The sequence below is a fragment of the Diplodia seriata genome (assembly GCF_021436955.1).
Source record: "Diplodia seriata strain FDS-637 chromosome Unknown scaffold_3, whole genome shotgun sequence".
Classification (NCBI taxonomy): Eukaryota; Fungi; Ascomycota; class Dothideomycetes; order Botryosphaeriales; family Botryosphaeriaceae; genus Diplodia; species Diplodia seriata.
The window spans coordinates 2,472,591-2,490,058 of record NW_027117310.1 but is presented as its reverse complement, the minus strand read 5'-3'; the positions used below and the strand labels follow the sequence as shown (position 1 = coordinate 2,490,058).

Here is a 17,468-nt window from a genome sequence, read left to right as displayed (position 1 = left end):
AGGCGACAGGCCGGCATTCTGTTTGTACTTTGTTTTTGGTGTTCTAGGTTCCTACTGTATGGCATATGGCGCTATGAGTTTTGATGACGACCCTTCGGTCTTCTTGCAGCAATCCCACAGCGCGGAGCTATAGCTATGATTGGGCGGCGGCGTCTGGGTTTTGCCTCGAAAACGGTCAGTTTTCTTATCTAATCACAAAAGAAAGTTATAACTCGCTCGTCTTTCCTCCTTGTGCACATGTTACATGACGGCTTGTGAACATTTTGTGCTGACTGGTATGCACATTTGCATCCACGCCTCTGTTCCAATTCCTGGTCTGTTCCCTCTGAACCACTACCACACGTCGATTTGATTTAGTTCGTCACAAATAATTACCTTCGGTCGTTCTATGATACTCTGCTTCCCACGATAGTTTCTTTGTCAGATATGACCCGCGCCACATATAACGTATACATGCCGAATTACTTATTCAATAATCATACCAGTACTGATCTTAGTCATTGACGCCTGCACGGCGACATGATACAACCGATAGCGTTCACCGTTAGTCTCAACCGCGCAATTCGACCTGAATCACTGCATTGGTCTACCAATACTCACGCCAGAGAAATTTCCTGTCTGCTCGAAACGTGGCCCGAGGGACACAAGGGTCATGGGAAAAGGTCTTCCAACCCGCGGTTAAGCGAATTCCAAAACCACGGTAACATCTATTTCCGGGCGCTCAACTGCACTTTTGCCCGTTTGACATCTGCCCTCCAAAATAGTACTTCTAGCTTGCTACGACCCTCAGCTTGATGAATAGCATATCCAGTGGCCTTGGTTTACGAGACGTCAAGTGTTTGATAAAATCACATTCGCCTCCAGACCGCCTTCTCGAAACATCCAACCGTCTACGAGCCTGCACCAGAGGACTCACCTGAGCTTTTCGAAAACACGAACGACACAACGAACAAACCCAAACACACTCCAAACCAAATCACATACCCAGACATGTCTGCCCCCTCTCTCGCCAACACCACCCCCGCAAACCCGCCCTCGGGCACGTCCCCGACAGCAGGCACCCCGTCCACCACCTCCTCAATCGAAGAAGAGCAAGATGAGTGGCATGACTGCTGCAGCACCACCAGCAACGCCACCTATGTGGCGGCGGAGGAGGACGAGGACGACGACGACGACGACGACGACGAGGAAGAGGCCAACGATCCCGACGACGAAGATTCAGATGCCGAACCATCACGTCTCCACCACCGCTGCCACCGCTTCCTCCCCCGCGACGACGTGGAGTCGTTGATGGAAGAGGTGGCCGGCGAGTACGAAGAGATGACCAGAGAGCGCGACTGGCTGCGCGCGGACGGGGCGGCGCAGGCGCGCGAGATGGCGTCGATGAGGCGGGAGCGCGAGGCGCTGCGGGAGGCGCTGGCGCAGAGCGAGGAGGTGGTTCGCAGGCAGTTGGCGGACATGCGGGTGCTGCAGAGGACGTTAAGGGAGGAGAGGGCGGAGGCGGCGAAGGAGAGGCGGGAGGCGGCGGCGAGGGAGAGGGCGTGGGAGGGGAGGTGGACGACGGTTGTGAGGCTCGCGATGGAGTTGAGGGAGAAGAGGGCGGAGGCGGCGAGGGAGGCGCGGCAGGCGGCGGGGAGGGAGGGGGCGTGGGCGAGGAGGTGGTCGATGTTTGTGGGGATCGTGAGGGAGTTGAGGGAGGATTTGGAGTGGGAGAGGATGTATAGTTGGGTGTGAGTTTTGCTTTGGCTGGTGGTATGCCGGAGCTGCTCCTGGGTGGTCGTCTCCCTGGGAGATGTTAAGGGGCTCTTTACTGCTACGTAGGAATCGAGAGATGAGTTCAACATCATGAATTTCGAGTCATGCATACGAAGTATAGCTGTGCGGTGGGTAGTTCTTTCGGCTCGGAAATATACAGGTGGTTCTCAAAACTCAGACCAGAACAATCACCACCACGGCCAGATCTCGCACAGACCACTATGGGCTAACACCCGCGGAAGAGGCGCGGCGGCCTCTCTGGATGTCCACTTCAACCTGGTCCGTTCTCCGTCCACTTCGTCTCCTCTACAACTTCGTCCTCACCGTCACCCTGGAAGTATTTTCATGGTCCACTTCACAACATTCGATCTCAAAATGCTGGGCTTCAGCTTCCTCAAGTTTGCAAGGCGCCACTCAGTCCGAATGGAGGAGCCCGATGTTTCCGACAGTCCTCCCCTCCCGATCCAACGCCTCTCTACCATCCCGAACAAGCTTCAGGTCACGAAGACTACTCGACTTTCAGCAACATGTGTTTCACCGGAACTCATCCACCCTCGTCAGCCCGCAAAGTTTGCTCTGACCGATGTCCTCTCTCGTTACAGTCTCCGTTCCCCTGAGCATGCGACCCCGGCTCCAGCTGCGCCAGACGATGCTCAGCATGATGATCGGTCCACGACGTCTTCCACCGTTTCCACGGCTTCCAAGACTTCCACGACTTCCATGACTTCCACGAGCGCCACGAGCGTCACCATATCGAGCCTGGTTCCGGAGTGGATGTCCGCCGTGGACTTGGAGGGCGCCGATCTTGTTGAGAGCACGAAGGGCTGCCGCTGGAAGAAGGTCGGCGGCTACATCGAGCGTAACGGTCACTGCATCGGCATCACCAACGTCGAGCATGAGCTCAAGATGGCCGAGCTGCAGGATGACCATGCCGACGAGGTGGCTGAGCTCAAGTCCGCCTACGAAGACCAGATTGCCACTCTCCGGAAGCAACTTTCAGCTGAGAAGAAGCATGTAAACGCTGCCAAACACGCCCGGGCTGCTGGACAGAAAAAGGTCGTTGATCAACTTGAGGCCATTAACCACCTGAAGCAAGAAGCTGGTGAGTGGGGAGGTATTTATGATAATCTTACCAACGAGCTACGCCAGCGCGACGATACGAACGCGGCTCTCCGTCACCGTACCCGCACCGCGGAGGAGACCGCCAACCAACTTGCTCAGGTCGACATTCAGTACAAGATGTCGGAAGACAACAACAAGGTCAACACACGCCGCATCCAGGCGCTGTTTGAAGAGAAGTTCCCCATCGAGGTTGAAATCACCAAGACCAGGACAGTGAACAAGCACCTCGAGGACCGCATCACGGATCTAGAGAAACAGCTGTCTTGCCAGCGTGATGTCGGCCAGGCCGCCGCCATGCAGCAGCTCATCACCGAGAACCAGCGTCTGATCAAGCAGGCCGAGGACTACCGTGACCGTATCCAAGACCTGCACGATGGTTTCGTCCAGCAAGCCGCCCGCATGCACGCCCTCGAAGACGAAAACAACAAACAATTCTTGAAGCTCATCTGGAGCGACGACGAGCTCGTCTGTGCGCAGGACGAGCTGGCGGAGCTCCGCCCGGCCGCCGCCAAGGTGACCGACCTGGAGACGGCGCTGGACTACGCCTACTACCGCCTCGCCTTGCGCTACGACACGCACGACCCGGCGGAAGCCACAGCGGACGTCCGCATCGTCCAGTACCATCTGCGCCAGGTACGCGAGGAGCTGAACGCCGCCAAGCACACGATCGCGGCGCTCGAGCAGATCGCCGAGCAGCACACGCGCTGCCAGAGCACCATCGCGGGCCTGCACCACCACATCGCCAAGCGCGAACAGGTCCTCTGCGCGGCGCAGAAGACCAACAACTGCACATTCCAGCACTACGACGACCTGCGCCTCAAGGCCGGCCTGCAGTCGCTGGCGCCGCCGGCAGGCGCCGCGGGCATGCAGAAGATCCACATGCGCGCCATGTTCGAGGAGATGGCGTCGCGCGAGGGCATCGAGCTGACTGATGAAGACATTACGCTGTGCGGGCAGCAGGACGCGGCCATGCTGGAGGGGAGGTTCCCGGAGCAGGCGGATGGCCTGGAGAGGCTCGGAAGCGAGGAGGAGAGGCTCCTGGGACGCCCGCTGACCGCCGTGGAGAAGTGTCTGCCGAGCGTGATGAAGAACATCGCAGATACCATTCACGGCATCGTCGATGACATGCCGATCCCGACGAACCTGCACCCGCTGTCGAGGCAGCTATTGGAAGAAGAGAACGGTGTCGCCGCTCGCCCAGTCTGCGCTGCCGGCGACACCATGAGCATCTTGGATGAAATCCGCAACGAGTCTCGCGCAAAGGACGCCCAGGAGCAGTATGTCGAGCCGGAAGCCGCTGGCCCTTCCACCTTCAACGACGGTGTGGACCGGAAGCAGTTCTGAGAACTTCCTATCCGCAAACCATGGGCCCTGAGTCTGTAACGATAGCGGGCTGTGCTTTGGAGAGATTCTGGAAGCCAGTTCATTATTTCCTTCACTCTTGTTCTACTGTTTCTTTGGTTTCTTGTTCCTGGAGGACATTATTGGCGTTCTTCATATTTTCGTCCCCTTCATCACTCCTATCCGCCCCAACGCTTCTATTCACAACGATAGGGATGCTTACGATGTGGCTAACACTAGTTTGAGGCGTAAAACTTCTCGTTCTGTCAACAACCAGGCGCTTTGTTTCCTTCCCCTTTTCTCTTTTCAAACAATGCGGTAGCCTTGGCTACAGTTCATGTATCATAAATTTGGCATTGGGGCTGCCGGAAGAGAACCCATGAAGACTTAGGCGTGCGCTTGACACGACATGATTACACGGTTGGCGCAGAAGTGGGTGTTTTGATATACATATAAAATTGCAGTCTTGTCTTTGAAGTGTTATAGGAATTCCCGCCCATGTGATCTTCCGCGCTTCTCTATGCGATAGGTCTACCATCGTTCTTTCGTTTCTCAAATCTACTATCTTTTCGATATTTTACGAAGCGCAGGGTGTGCCAAAAATGCTTTCCGTGATTTATGACAAGACGTTACCAAAGTGTCGCCTCCGCTTGACGGCAATGTAGGTTACTGAAATCATCCCTGCCCCCAATATATTTGCTGGAACCTGCGGACCGATACTACCTTCTCTGTGCTCTTACTCTCAGTCGCATCTGGCAGCTAGAAAAGAATTCTGCCCGAAAACCCGACGGTGGGGTTATCCTGCGCCGCATACGCATACTCTGCGGGTGCCGGTGGTGGTTGCGGCGGGCGCAGCAAGCTCTCGCCGCTGCCGCCGCCACAGCTACGTAGACAGCCGGACCGTGACAGTAAGCCATTCCCTGTGCCTACCGGCATTCTTTCAGGCTCACAGTGGCGGCACTGGCTTGTCGGGTGATCATATCCCCCGCCGTGCGCAGGCTCGCTTGCGCCCCCCGCCCGAACGGCGGCGCCCGCGATGCCGCTTGTTTTCCTGCCAGCGCATGGAGCGCGTTGTTACAGCGGGCGCCCACCGGAAATGCGGCTGCGCAAGCCGCGGCGGGTGGCGGCCACCTACGCGACCCGCCTGCGCCGGCGGATGAGCGTGCGCTTGCAGCTGGCGAGACTGTTCCCGACCGGGGAGCGTAACGCCACCCTGATTGATATCGACCGCGTTTCCCCCCTGCGGCGAATTCGAGCTGCTGCGAAGCGCCCTGCCGGCCGGACGCGGTATGAGGCCGTCCATGGGGAGCATCATAGCGCATTGCAAGCTCGCCTACTCAAGGCCAACGTCTGGCAGCCGTGTGCCCACGATTTCGCAAGAGCCTCGCCCACAGGGGAAGAGAAGGTCAGATCGGCTGCCGCCGTCAGCCAGGTCGTGCTTGGAGTATGTGCGCCTCCCCAAATCATCCGTAACTGCAAGCAGGCCGCGAATCTCGACGAGCTCAAAGACACAAGCAACGCCATCCTACCTTCAGCACAGTCCTGGCAATGCGCTTCACCATACTGCCAGATCCACGTGCTTCTGTACCTATTGTCCTCTGCTGATTGAAATCCCGACATAGACGGGCTGTGATGCTCCCAACGTCCAATCCAATAGGCGTCCTGCGACATGAACAATGGCATTGTTTAGATAGTCTTGATAATAAGGTGAACAAAAGTCAATGAGCGGACTCATTGCTCAAACCATCTTTTCAGTATACAAAGGGAATCGAAGTAAAGATGCAAGTCTAATCAAGGCCATGGTAATGATACATCAGAAACAGCGGCGGGCTCAGTCGGTCTTTTAAGGGTCTCCGCCAGGCGGGCCTATGGTGCGGAATGTACTCAGGCAATGTCGACCTACTCCCATTGCCACGCTCCACCACCTTCCCGACTGGCGTAAGGGGGAGATACCTGAAGAGGGGTTTTGTAAGGGTTTGACTGTTGGACCAGCTGTTGCTTGGTCTTTAAGGATACGTCGACTGTTTGTTTTTTTGTTTTCCTTCCATGCAGAATTGTTTTACAAATATACATCCCTTTTGTTTGTTTTTCTGGCCGATAGTACGCCTCCAAGATTGATTCTCTTAGCCTTAAATTGGCAAGCGTATATAGTGCGCAAGAAAGAGCTCCAAGTCATCGGAGCAATGCTTAGCGCCTCGATATACGCCTCCCATTAGGACGCGACCATGCACAACGGCCTCCCCTGGCCGTGTTCCATGAGTCGGTCGCACTCTCGCTGCAGCATCGTGTTTTCCGACGGCAACGCCGGACGGCCGCCACCACCACGTTCTGGTATTGATCCGAAGCTACGAACGTTGTACAGCCAAACATTGGCAGCTGTTAAAGACGGAACTCGTATTGAAGTATTCCAAAGCAAAGATTATATGGAGCAACATTTTTGAACAGTTACACAGACTAGGGTAGCTGCAGGCTTTTGCGCCGTATCTGCCTCAAGCCGGTATCGCTTCTACGAGAAATACAACTTGTAAATGGAAGATACACATGCATATCTTCTAAGAGGGGTAGAAAGCTCCCAGGATCTTTTGTTAGAGTTCCTCATTTGCGGTTGAGATGCGTGGGAAAGCGCACTTACGACCAAGCCACGGAGGCGTACAAGATACCTGCCGCATCGAGACCCCTGCAGCAGTCTTCTAGAAGGAGAGAAGCGGGCCAACTGTCTTCTGATACGTAAGGTCTTCCGCAATTGAGCTTGCTGCATGGATATGGGATGTAGGTGCCCGATGGTTGACGCGTTCGCGACTCTATCGCGGCTCCTCCGCGGCGACCTCACAGGTGTCTGAAATCCCAGGTTCATCTTCTCCGGTGACCCAGAAATGGCGTCATAAGCAGAGTTTGGCTGCGCGCTGGACGCACGGTGCTGCTGGGGTGGTCTCTCTTACAGCTAGCACTGTGTTCCAACATGGTTGTGACTGAAAGTGATACTCGGTGAACAAGTAGTGGACAACACCATAATTCATCTATACACGCTAAACACAACAATCTGCCGAGGAGATTCCGGCCGCAGCACAAAACCAGCCGCGGGCGGCCGCAACCCATTCATCCTCTTTTCCTCTCCATCACCGTGTTCACCCTTGTCGCCCTTCGCACTGACATCGCATGTCAACGCAAGCCGATAACACTGAACCATTGCCAAACCGCATTCACTTCGTTTACGAAGCGACGCCGTTATGGCACCCCACGAGAACTTCAGTCTCCAGCAGCATCTGGTGATGATGCTCGTACTTACTTCTCTTCTTTTCCCATTCCTTCCGGCCTTGTTGCCCACCCTATTTGGCGCCGCCCTCTCCGATGCGGACACCCAGACCGACGACTCTGAAGACGACGATGAGTTTGCCGACGCGGTCGAGTATCAACCCCAGTCCACAGGATTGCAGGTCTCCGATGAGATCCGCAAGTTCTGGGAGGAGAGGAGCGTCAACCCCTTCCCCTGCCTTACCAAGCACTACAAGTTTCCCAGCAGCAACGGCAACGACAACAATGATGACGACGACGTCTCGTTTAGCTCGTCCACCTCATCCATGAACGTCGAGCTGGGCAGCGACTCCGACGCATCCTCCATTGCGTCTAGCCCCTCCACCAAGAACAACCGCGTCTCCGCCCCCTCCACCGACAATGCGGCGGCGGCGGCGGCCGACAGACGCGCCTACGTGTCTTCCTTTCACTCAAAGGGTTTGTCCTTCGACTCGACCGGTTCCACCATTGTCACCGGCGACTTCGCGGCCGAGCTCCCCGTCGATATCGACGCGCGCGACCTGATCGGCGCCGCTCCCATCCCGGCGGCGTGGATGGAGCACGACGGCGTCATCTACCGCAACGGCCACGCGCGCGGCGTCACTACCGCCGTACACAATCGTGACATGCGCGACCTGCGCGACCTCAACAAGACCATCGCCGCCGACATGGCCGGCATCGTCGAGGTCTTCGAGGCGCAGGAGCAAGCGTCCGTCGCGTCCCTCGAGGCCGAGCACGCCGCCGACCTGGCCCAGGCCGACGCCTTCCTCGCGGCGGCCCGCGAGCAGAACAGGGGCGCTCTTGCTGACCAGCAGAAGAAGCATGAGGCCGTCGTCACCAGCCTGCGCGCCGAGCACAAGGGCACCGTCTCCATCCTCCTCACGCAGCACCGTGCTGAGCTTGCCGTGGTCAAAACCCAATGCCAGAAAGATATCGCGTCCGTCAAGGCCCAGTGCGAGGCCGATGTTGCGGCGGTCAAGACGCAGTGTCAGCTCGAGGTCACTTCGGTCGAGGCCCAACTCGAGGACCAACTCGAGTCCGACGCTGCTGTGATCATGACACAGTGCCAGGAGGAGGTCGCGTCGATCGAGGCGCAGTATCAGAAGGAGGTCTCTTCCATCAAGGCCGACCATGCGTCTGATGTTGCGTCCATCCACTCTCAGCACGTGTCTGAGATCGCGTCCATCAAGTCCGAGCACCAGTCTGAGATTGACTCCATCAAGTCCGACCACCAGTCTGAGATCGACTCCATCAAGTCCGACCACCAGTCTGAGATCGACTCCATCAAGTCCCAGCACATATCCGAGAAGGAGTCTGTCCAGTTGCAGCGCGAGTCTGAGATTGCTTCCATCCAGTTGAAGCACGAATCCCAGATCGACTTCATCCAATCCCATCACGCTTCAGAGATCGCTTCCAGCCAGTCGCGTCACGAATCTGAGATCACTTCGATCTGGAAGTACTATGAGTCTGCGCTGGATAGCCTTAACGCCGAGGCTATCGCCGCTATTGACTCCTTAGATGAAGCGCACTCCTCCCTCAAGTCGCACCACGAGTCTGAGATCGCTTCTAGGAAGTCGCGTCACGAATCTGAGATCGCTTCGATCCTGCATAGCCACGAGTCTGCGCTAGATAGCCTTAACGCCGAGGCTATCGCCGCTAATGAAGCGTACTCCTCCCTCAAGTTGCACCACGAGTCTGAGATCGCTTCCAGCAACTCGCGTCACGAATCTGAGATCGCTTCAATCTTGTACAACTACGAGTCTGCGCTGGACAACCTTTACGCTGAGGTTACCGCCGCCATTGACTCCTTGGATGAAGCGTACTCCTCCCTCAAGTCACACCAGGAATCTGAGATCGCTTCGATCCTGCATAGCCACGAGTCTGCGCTGGACAACCTTGACGCCGAGGTTTCCGCCGCTATCGACTCCTTGGACGAAGCGTACTCCTCCAAGACCGTGATCCAACAGCAGGCTCAAATCGCTTTGATCAAGTCGAGTCACAAATCTGAGATCGCTTCGATCGTGCATAGCCACGAGTCTGCGTTGGACAACCTTAACACCGAGGTTACCGCAGCTATTGACTCCTTGGACGAAGCGTGCTCCTCCCTCAAGGCTGACGGCGAACCCGCTGTCATTTTACCTAAGACCGTGGTCCAACAGCAGGCCCACATCGCTTTGATCAAGTCGACGTACGAGGCCCACATTCGTTCACTCCGTGAAGGCTACCTGACTGCCCTGAACGACCTCAGGGTCGAGCTCACCACTGCTATCGCTGCTCTTGAGAAGAAGTTCCGTTCGACTATCAGCTCCCGCTTCGCTGGCCGCAACCAGCCCGCCAAGGTTGAGCCCATTGACAGCGAGCTCACCAGGGCCAACTCCGAGGCCGAGACTCGCCAGTCCCTCCAGGACAACATCACCGCGACTCTCGCCGATGCGCGTGCCGTGGTCTTGACCTCCTTCGAGACGGCGCAGCGCTACTCCGGCCCCGCCGCCAGTCATCGCCAGAACAACTCTGAGTCCTCCTCGTATGACTCGAAGGCCACAACCCTTGAGAACAGCCTGATCCGCATTGACCCTTCCCTTCGTCAGGAGTTCTTCGCATCCCGCCCGGCTAACAGGGTTGCCCACCAGCAGGAGCAAGCCCTTGCCGTCGTCGGTCCTCCCAGCCACGCTGCCAATGCGCTGAACGAGGATGACAACACGGACTCGGTGTCCGACGTATCCACGGTCATCCATCGCCCGGACTGTGCCGATGACCAGCTCACTAACAACCTCGCTGAGACCTCCGACGATTTTGCGGAGAGACTCGAGGAATGGCTGAGGGGCGAGCAGTCCCGTGACATGATCCCCACGGCTGGTGCGGTCCCCGATGACCGTGATCACCACCCGCGTAGCCCACAGCGTGGGTTCATCATTGGTGAGGTCGAAGAGTCGGATGTGCATGTTGCCGACCACCAGTACCCCGAGACCTGCCCCGCCGCTGTTGGACTGGGCATCACTTTCGAGGAGAATTCCGACAACCACAGTGAGAGCTCATATGGCTCGCCGAAGTCATGGTATGAGAACGACTCGCAGGCGGGCCAGGAGCCCTGGCGTCCAACCTCCAGCATGCACAACGCTGTCTTTCCCCCTGAGGTTGAAGAGGAGAGTTCCTGTATTGACGTTGAGGAAGAAGACAACTTCATCCAGGCACCCATCCCCATCTACGCCCCCATCCCCATCAGGCCTGTGAATGAAAAGGTCTCGAAGTACGACCAGAGGATGCAAGAGAAGATTGAAGAGCAGAGTCAGCAGCAGAAGGCGAATGATCGCCAGCAGCAGGAGCAGAAAGAGAGCTATGCTCACATCCATGCTCCAAAGCCCATCAGGGCCACTGTGTTCCACGGGCATGTCGCGAAGCTGGAAGCGATGGTCGCGCAGCAGGAGGCAGACGAAGTCCTCCACGAGCAGAAGCACAACATCCTCTACAGCCCCACCGCCGTCAGGATCACAGATTTCCACCCACAGCAGCAGGAGGAGGAGGAGGGCAGCGACTTCTCCGATGGCCAGAGCAGCGACGGCTCCTTCTACGGGCCCACTGCAACCCACATGATTGACGTCCAGGCCAGGAGCCAGGGCCTGCGGATGATGATGCAGCAGCATGATCAGCTTGGTCTGAACCAGCAGAAGGGAGATGTCACCCCTCCGGTCGAAGAGACGGCCAGCAAGACCGCTTCCCAGGCTTCCGCTCTCCAGAGCCCATTCGAGTACTACAACGAGAGCTGCGGCTCCACTCCCAGCATCCACGCCATCGCCGAAGAGCTGGTCGACGCCCTCGAGCAGGTAACGAAGGACAAAAAGGCACTTCAATCCGACAACGAGTCGCTCCGGCTCGACTACGAGTCGCTCTCAGTCGACAACGAGACGCTCCAGTTCGAAGTCCAGTCGCTGGAAGCGGACAACCAGACGCTCAAGGCGGACAACAATTCGCTCCATGCCCACATCGCCGTCCTCGAGGCGACCAACGCGCACAACAGCGCCGCCTTCGCCGAGGCCGCCGCCACCGCCGAGCACAACGAGCGTGGCTGGAGAGAAGCCGCCGCCGCTCTCGCCGCCGCCGGTGAAGAGCGCAACTCCCAAGTCCTCCTCGCCCGCGCCGACGAAGAAGCCACCGCCTCGCTCCTCCGCCAGCAGGAAGAGCTCACGCAAGCCCTCGAGGACGAGCTCGAGGCGGATGCGCTCGAGCGCGAAGCCCAAGCCGCCGCCCTCGCGGCCGCGCGGCGCCACGGCAAGGCCGCGGACGACAGGATCGCCGCGCTGGAGGCCCAGCTGAAGGAGACGGTGCTCGCGCGCATGCGCGACGAAGGGCTCGAGTGGAGCAACCGCAAGCAGGCGGGCCACGTGCGCGCGCTGCTGGCAGCCCAGATCCCCGCCGAGAACGAGCGCATCCGGCTGCACAACAAGAACGTCGCGCTGCGCAAGATGATGGAAGGCGTCGAGAGGAACGCGGAAGAGGCGCGCGAGTACGCTGCTGCTGTCTTGGATGGCACGTTTGAAGTTGTCGAGCGCATGCGCACCGCTGGCGTCGCGAATGTTGAGAGGCTGGCCGAGTTGACCAACGATGAGGTTGTTGACGGCCTGGCGCGGTACTTGCGCGAATTCATGGACGCGGCGAACGGCAACATCGTCGCGGCGAGGAAGCTGCTCGTCACCAACGCCGAGCTGGTCGAGGCGGCGGTAGAGAGCCGCGAGAAGATTGCAAAGCTCGAGGATGAGGTCGTCGCGGCGAAGGATAGCTGCACTGATGCCAACAACAAGCTCGACGACGCCATCATTGCCGAGGAGGTCGCCGTCGCCTGCGCCAACCGCGCGGAGTCTGAAGTTGCGGAGCTGCGCGAGAAGGCCGAGCTTGTCCCCATCCTGGAAGAGACCGTGAAAGAGCTAGAGGACGCTCTGCTCGACACGAGGGTCGAAGCCGCCCCGGATGCCTACAAGGAGATCATGGAGGACCTGCGAACCGAGCTGCAAGCCCGCCAGACCGGCATCGACGCCTTGATCACCCGTGTTCGTGCTGCCGAAGAAACGCTGAGCACCCACTCCAAGTGCGAGAAGTACTTCCACGACTTGCATGACCAGACAGAGGCCCACCGCGGTCTCATCACTGTGCTGTACAAGAGGAACCACGAACTGGCGGTTGAGATGGTCCAAATCAGGAAGGCCGCAGGCCTGCCTGCGAAGAACTATGTTGTCGACGGCGGTTGCGGACAGGACGCGTACGGCAAGCTCAAGATGCGTGTCATGCTGCAGAAGATTGGCGAGGTGCACAAGTACGAGCTCATCGAGGAAGACTTCGAGTTCTGCGACAACCTGGACGAGCTGATGATGCAGCCGGCGGATGTGGACCAGCACCTACCCCTGGATCGTCCTTACACAGCGGTGGAGGGCCTCATCGATCGCTTTTTCGGTACGGCTCTGGACTTCTGTGGAATTGCGCTGGGCACCGGAAAGACGCCTGACGACATCCAGCAAATTGCCAACTACCTCAAGCTCAGGGCAACCGTGCCCGGCGATGACGAGCCACTTGTTTGGGCGACTGATGCTGAGGTACAGGGAAAGGCTCTCGTGGTGTACGCGGGCCACCAGGCACAGCAAAATGACGAGGACTTGGATGCCCGTTACGCAGAGTGGCAGGCTAAAGAAGATGAACGAATCTGGGAGGAAGAGGCTTTCTAGATCACATAGACGTGTCCTTGATAGATTAGAGTAGTGGTTTGCATCTTCTTTTTGGTTGCGGATTTCAACAATTCGGGTTGGAAAAAAAGGTCGGGTTAGCTCAGGCGTTTGAACTTGAGCGTTTTAGCATGGTGTTCACGGAGTTCTCTTTTCTGGTAACACTTATCCTGGTTTTCCTTAGCTCTTCCCTTGTACATCGACTAATAGTCAGCTCGCTTTGGAATTAAAAAATAAAAATCAATAAACTCAAACTGTGTTGGTATGCAGCGAAGTGCGAAGTTGACAGTACGGTAATATTGGCTTCACGTCAGGCAGAGTTGCCTTGACTTGTAGGAGCCAGCAGATGCAGATGTGTAGAAGTGGTTGCAGTAACAACCTCATAGCCCTGAATTGAATTGCTTCCTGAACTCTTCAGTGAGTGACAATTCTCAGTAAACACATCACGAGTGTGTATCCAGGTTTGTGCACCATTCATCGTACCTTTGACCATACAGCGCCGCCCGCGAACTACCAGAAACGAGCGAGCTGATGCGGTAGTCGGCCTTGTTCGTCGCCTTTCCAAATGGGGCTAGCGCAACCGTCGTTTCAGATGTTTGTTTTGCTGAATCGCGTTTTTGCTCCGCTTATCTCTTGTCTACGACAGCTCAAGTCTGCAAGACTGCACCGCCACACGATCGTACGACCCAGCGCGAGCATATTCTTACAGCACCCAGCGTTGGAGCTCTCACGATGTCGCCGCGAGCCCTGATCCGCTACTTGCACTTGGTGTTGCCCGGCGTCCGAGAAGGACAGCAATTCTCGTTACGATCCTTCGGCGTGGCCCCCGGCGCCTATCAACATTTCGGAACTCGGCATGCCCGATGAAGTATACGGGATGCCTACACGGCAACTGCCAGCCACGTGGTAACCACAACAAGGGTAAGGGAACCATGGCATGTCTCATGGTTCCACGCAAGCAGAAAATTGTCCCTCCAATCAAGGTGGGCTCAACGGATATCTCCAGGTCTCGCGATCCTCGACGTCAGCACGATGTGGGAATCGTTACGCGTTTCGTACTAGGCCCTTGGGGTCCCGGACGCCCTCCACCGCAGTTGTCATGTATCTCCACTGCTGAGACCCTTTTTCCTTTCCTGCGCCGCGTGTGTGGTGTGGAGCCGCTTATTTGTGAGCCACTATACAGACACGGAACTTGGCGGCTGGCACTCTCAGCGGCAGGAACCGCAAATGAACGATGAAAAGGAACGGAAAGGGACACCACTTGCTGGACAGGTTGCTCTGCTTCTCAATGTACCCTCTGAAGCAAAAGGGAAATGGTTCTCAGGTCGGTACCTTTCTCTGAACTTAAAAGGCCGGGAAGCGCGGTTCATCGGTGCTTCTCCGGTGCAGCTCTCGTGGTGATGGGACGCCGCAACCGTGAGGCTCGTAGGGAGAAAGTTAATCGCAGAGACAGTGGCTGCAGCGCGTTTCAAGTCTACAAGGGCCTCGTCACCCCTTGATGTGGCTTGCCCTACGCCTCGTGGCGTGAGCTAAAGTCCTAGAAGCCGTTTGAACTACCGCCTGCCTTCCGCAAGCAAGCGCCTTTCCCGCCAGCTTCAAGGCTGAATACGAGGGCGGAATTAGGCCCCTATTGGTGAATAGTAACCGCCGTTATCGAATGCCGACTCAGGACCTCAAGCAGTCCGACTCGTTGACGGCGGATCTTCCCCGTTTAGCCGGACTAGCACCCGGCGGGTCCCCTGCCACGGATCCGGCGTCTGGGCTCTTCTGGGTAGTGGAGACTCCTCCGCCCTCCGCAATCCTTGTATGTCATCTGAACATCATCCGCCCGCTCCGTATAACTAATAACTCCTTTTCTTAATGCCCACCTTTCCCCAAGCCATCTGCCGGCCTTTTCAGTCTCTGGCTGTATCGCGAGGCCTGTGCCCGCTTCTGGGCGACTCGTTTCTTTGCCTTTTCCTTTGCACCTCTCGATTTTGAATCTCTGCGCGGGTCACGCTTCGGTGCTGGGTTTTTTCCCTTAATTTCTATTCTTCCTTTGTGCAGGTCATCAATCCGTTCTGGGATGATTCCACGGATCTTCTCAGCTATTTCTGTTTTTCTCTTTCTTCTTTTCTCGCTCGGGGTTGGGCGCGTGGTCTCTTCCCCAGTGGTCACAAATCGACCAAGTCCGCCGCGGTAAGTCTCAACCCCAATTCCTAGATTGACCCAGTGCTCATCTCGCATGACAGGCACAATGGCCAAGCATTGCTGCAGCCCTCGCGAACAATGACTAGTCGGCCACTGGGCCGGTCAACCGCGCCTCCTCTAGCCGCCACGACAACTACACTCGCACCAATCGCCCACCTCAAGCGAGACACCACCTCTCTCGACGAGTAAGACCAATCTCCCTTCTCAACGCCACCGACGCCAAAAACTAACCGCCCGACCTCTTTCTCCCTCTCTCCAGCGCCGCCCTCCTCTCCTCCTCCATCTCCTCGGTCCTCGCCACCGGCCTCCCCATGTCCATCCTCGCCATCGCCGCAACCAACCCCCCCGCCGCCACCATCGCGCTCGCCTCCGAAGTCCTCTCCCTCCAACAAACCGCGTCCGCGTCCGCATCCGCCGCAGCCGTCTCCACGCCATCCTGGTACCTTGCCCTCCCCACGGACGTACAATCCTACCTCGTCTCCGCCGCCTCGTCCATGGCCACCTCGATCCCCTCGCCACCGTCACCCGACGAAGCCGCCGCCGCCTCGGCCTCCGCCGAAGCCGAGCGCAAGAAAACGTACGCCACGTCCGTCGCCGTGTACAGCATGTCGGGCAGCGCGATCGCGGGGGTGGTGCTGGGCAGCGCGGGGTTCGTGGCCATGTGCGGCGGGCTGTTTGCGTGGAGGGCGCGGCTGGGGCCGTTTAAGCGGTGGGCGAGGACGAGGGGGGGCGATGGTGGGGTTGGCGGTGCGTATGAGAGGACGGCGAGTCGGGCGGTGTTGAGGAGGGAGTTTAAGGGGAGTCGGTTGGATGTGGATGTTGTTGTTACGGAGGAGGAAGAAGGGGGTGGGAGAAAAGGGGGAGGGGGAGGGGTGGAATTGAGGGAGGGGGTTGGGAAGGGTAGGGGTGGTGGTGACGGTGATGATGGTGATGGTGGCCGGGATGGCGATGGGGTGAGGGCAGATACGGAGAGCACTGTCACGGCGTTGCCGAGATATCGGCCGTCGATTCTGGGGAATGCGGCGCAGTGGACGGCAGGGTGGCCGAGCGTTTGGCTTTCGAAGGGATAGGTGCCATCATGAGCTGTCTGTGGGCGTTCTGGGTATTTGGAAGGGATCTTCTGGGCTTTGGACCCAGGACAACGAGTGTTCAGAGACGAAAAAACGAAACAAGAGGCTGCACGATTTTCTGGGCTTCGGCGGTTGGGGACTCGTCGTGGGGTAGAATGATTTCAGACGGACTGGGGGCGAATTAAAGTAAGCCCAGCAACCGCGTTCGGTGGGAGGAGTTTTTCTCCATGTCTCCATTCGTGCCGAACCTGCTGTTGCGCTATCCGTCAGTACATATGAACTGTGTAGTGTACATGCATATCTTTCCGTTTCAGATGCGACTTGCATCGGTCTTTTCCCCCCACGAATCATGAATCCAGTGAGCAAAGCACAAGATAGCCAAGAAGCAGTGGTGGTTGGCCCAAGTAATCTCTGGTAAGACAAGCATCCGTGTCATCAGGAAAATACTCCGCCTCACGAGGAATGGAAATGATAGACCATGGTCATCTTTCCAGGTAGATCTGGGAGCGGCGGGTACGCGTCGGTTCAACTCTTTCCCGCCATTGGTGTCGGCTATATCCTCGTCGTCGATCTAGGTGGCTGCCGCAACGAGGACATCCCTATAAACAACACAACGTGTGCCGATGGTAGGGGCGACATTTTCCAGTCAAATACCAAATCTGAATGGCAGGAAGTGGCTTTGCTTCAGTCTTCGGGCTGTTTTTGCGAATACACTACCAAGCTGTATACCTTCAGCGACAAGGCACATGCGAGCAATCGGGCGTCCAGCACTTCTGTAAGCTTTCATCTTTGTGAGCCCAAGGACACATACATAAGCACAGAGGTCACATCCGATAAGCAACCAGAACTCCATCACCAAAAACCAGATGTCAACAGACAAGTTGAGCGGAGGCTTATTGCTGGTATTACAACAGGGAGTGTCGTGGCCCTGGCGTTGGCGCTGAGTGTCTGGGTGTTTTTCACGGCGGAGGAAACATTAATTGGGCTTTCA

General features: G+C 57.2%; 2 protein-coding genes across 2 annotated transcripts; both read left to right on the top strand.

The window, feature by feature from the left end:
- Window positions 1-1,716: 1,716 nt before the first annotated feature.
- SLS55_003478 (uncharacterized protein) lies at window positions 1,717-4,221 on the top strand (the record flags this gene model as incomplete). Its single annotated transcript, XM_066774953.1, has 2 exons — window positions 1,717-1,723; window positions 1,916-4,221. 2 exons carry the CDS (start codon window positions 1,717-1,719, stop codon window positions 4,219-4,221), a joined length of 2,313 nt encoding a protein of 770 aa, XP_066635072.1.
- Window positions 4,222-7,490: 3,269 nt separating this feature from the next.
- Window positions 7,491-13,220, top strand: SLS55_003477 (uncharacterized protein; the record flags this gene model as incomplete). The annotated part of the gene is made up of 1 exon (XM_066774952.1): window positions 7,491-13,220. The coding sequence occupies one exon, from the start codon at window positions 7,491-7,493 to the stop codon at window positions 13,218-13,220; it is 5,730 nt and encodes a 1,909-aa protein (XP_066635071.1).
- Window positions 13,221-17,468: the final 4,248 nt, after the last annotated feature.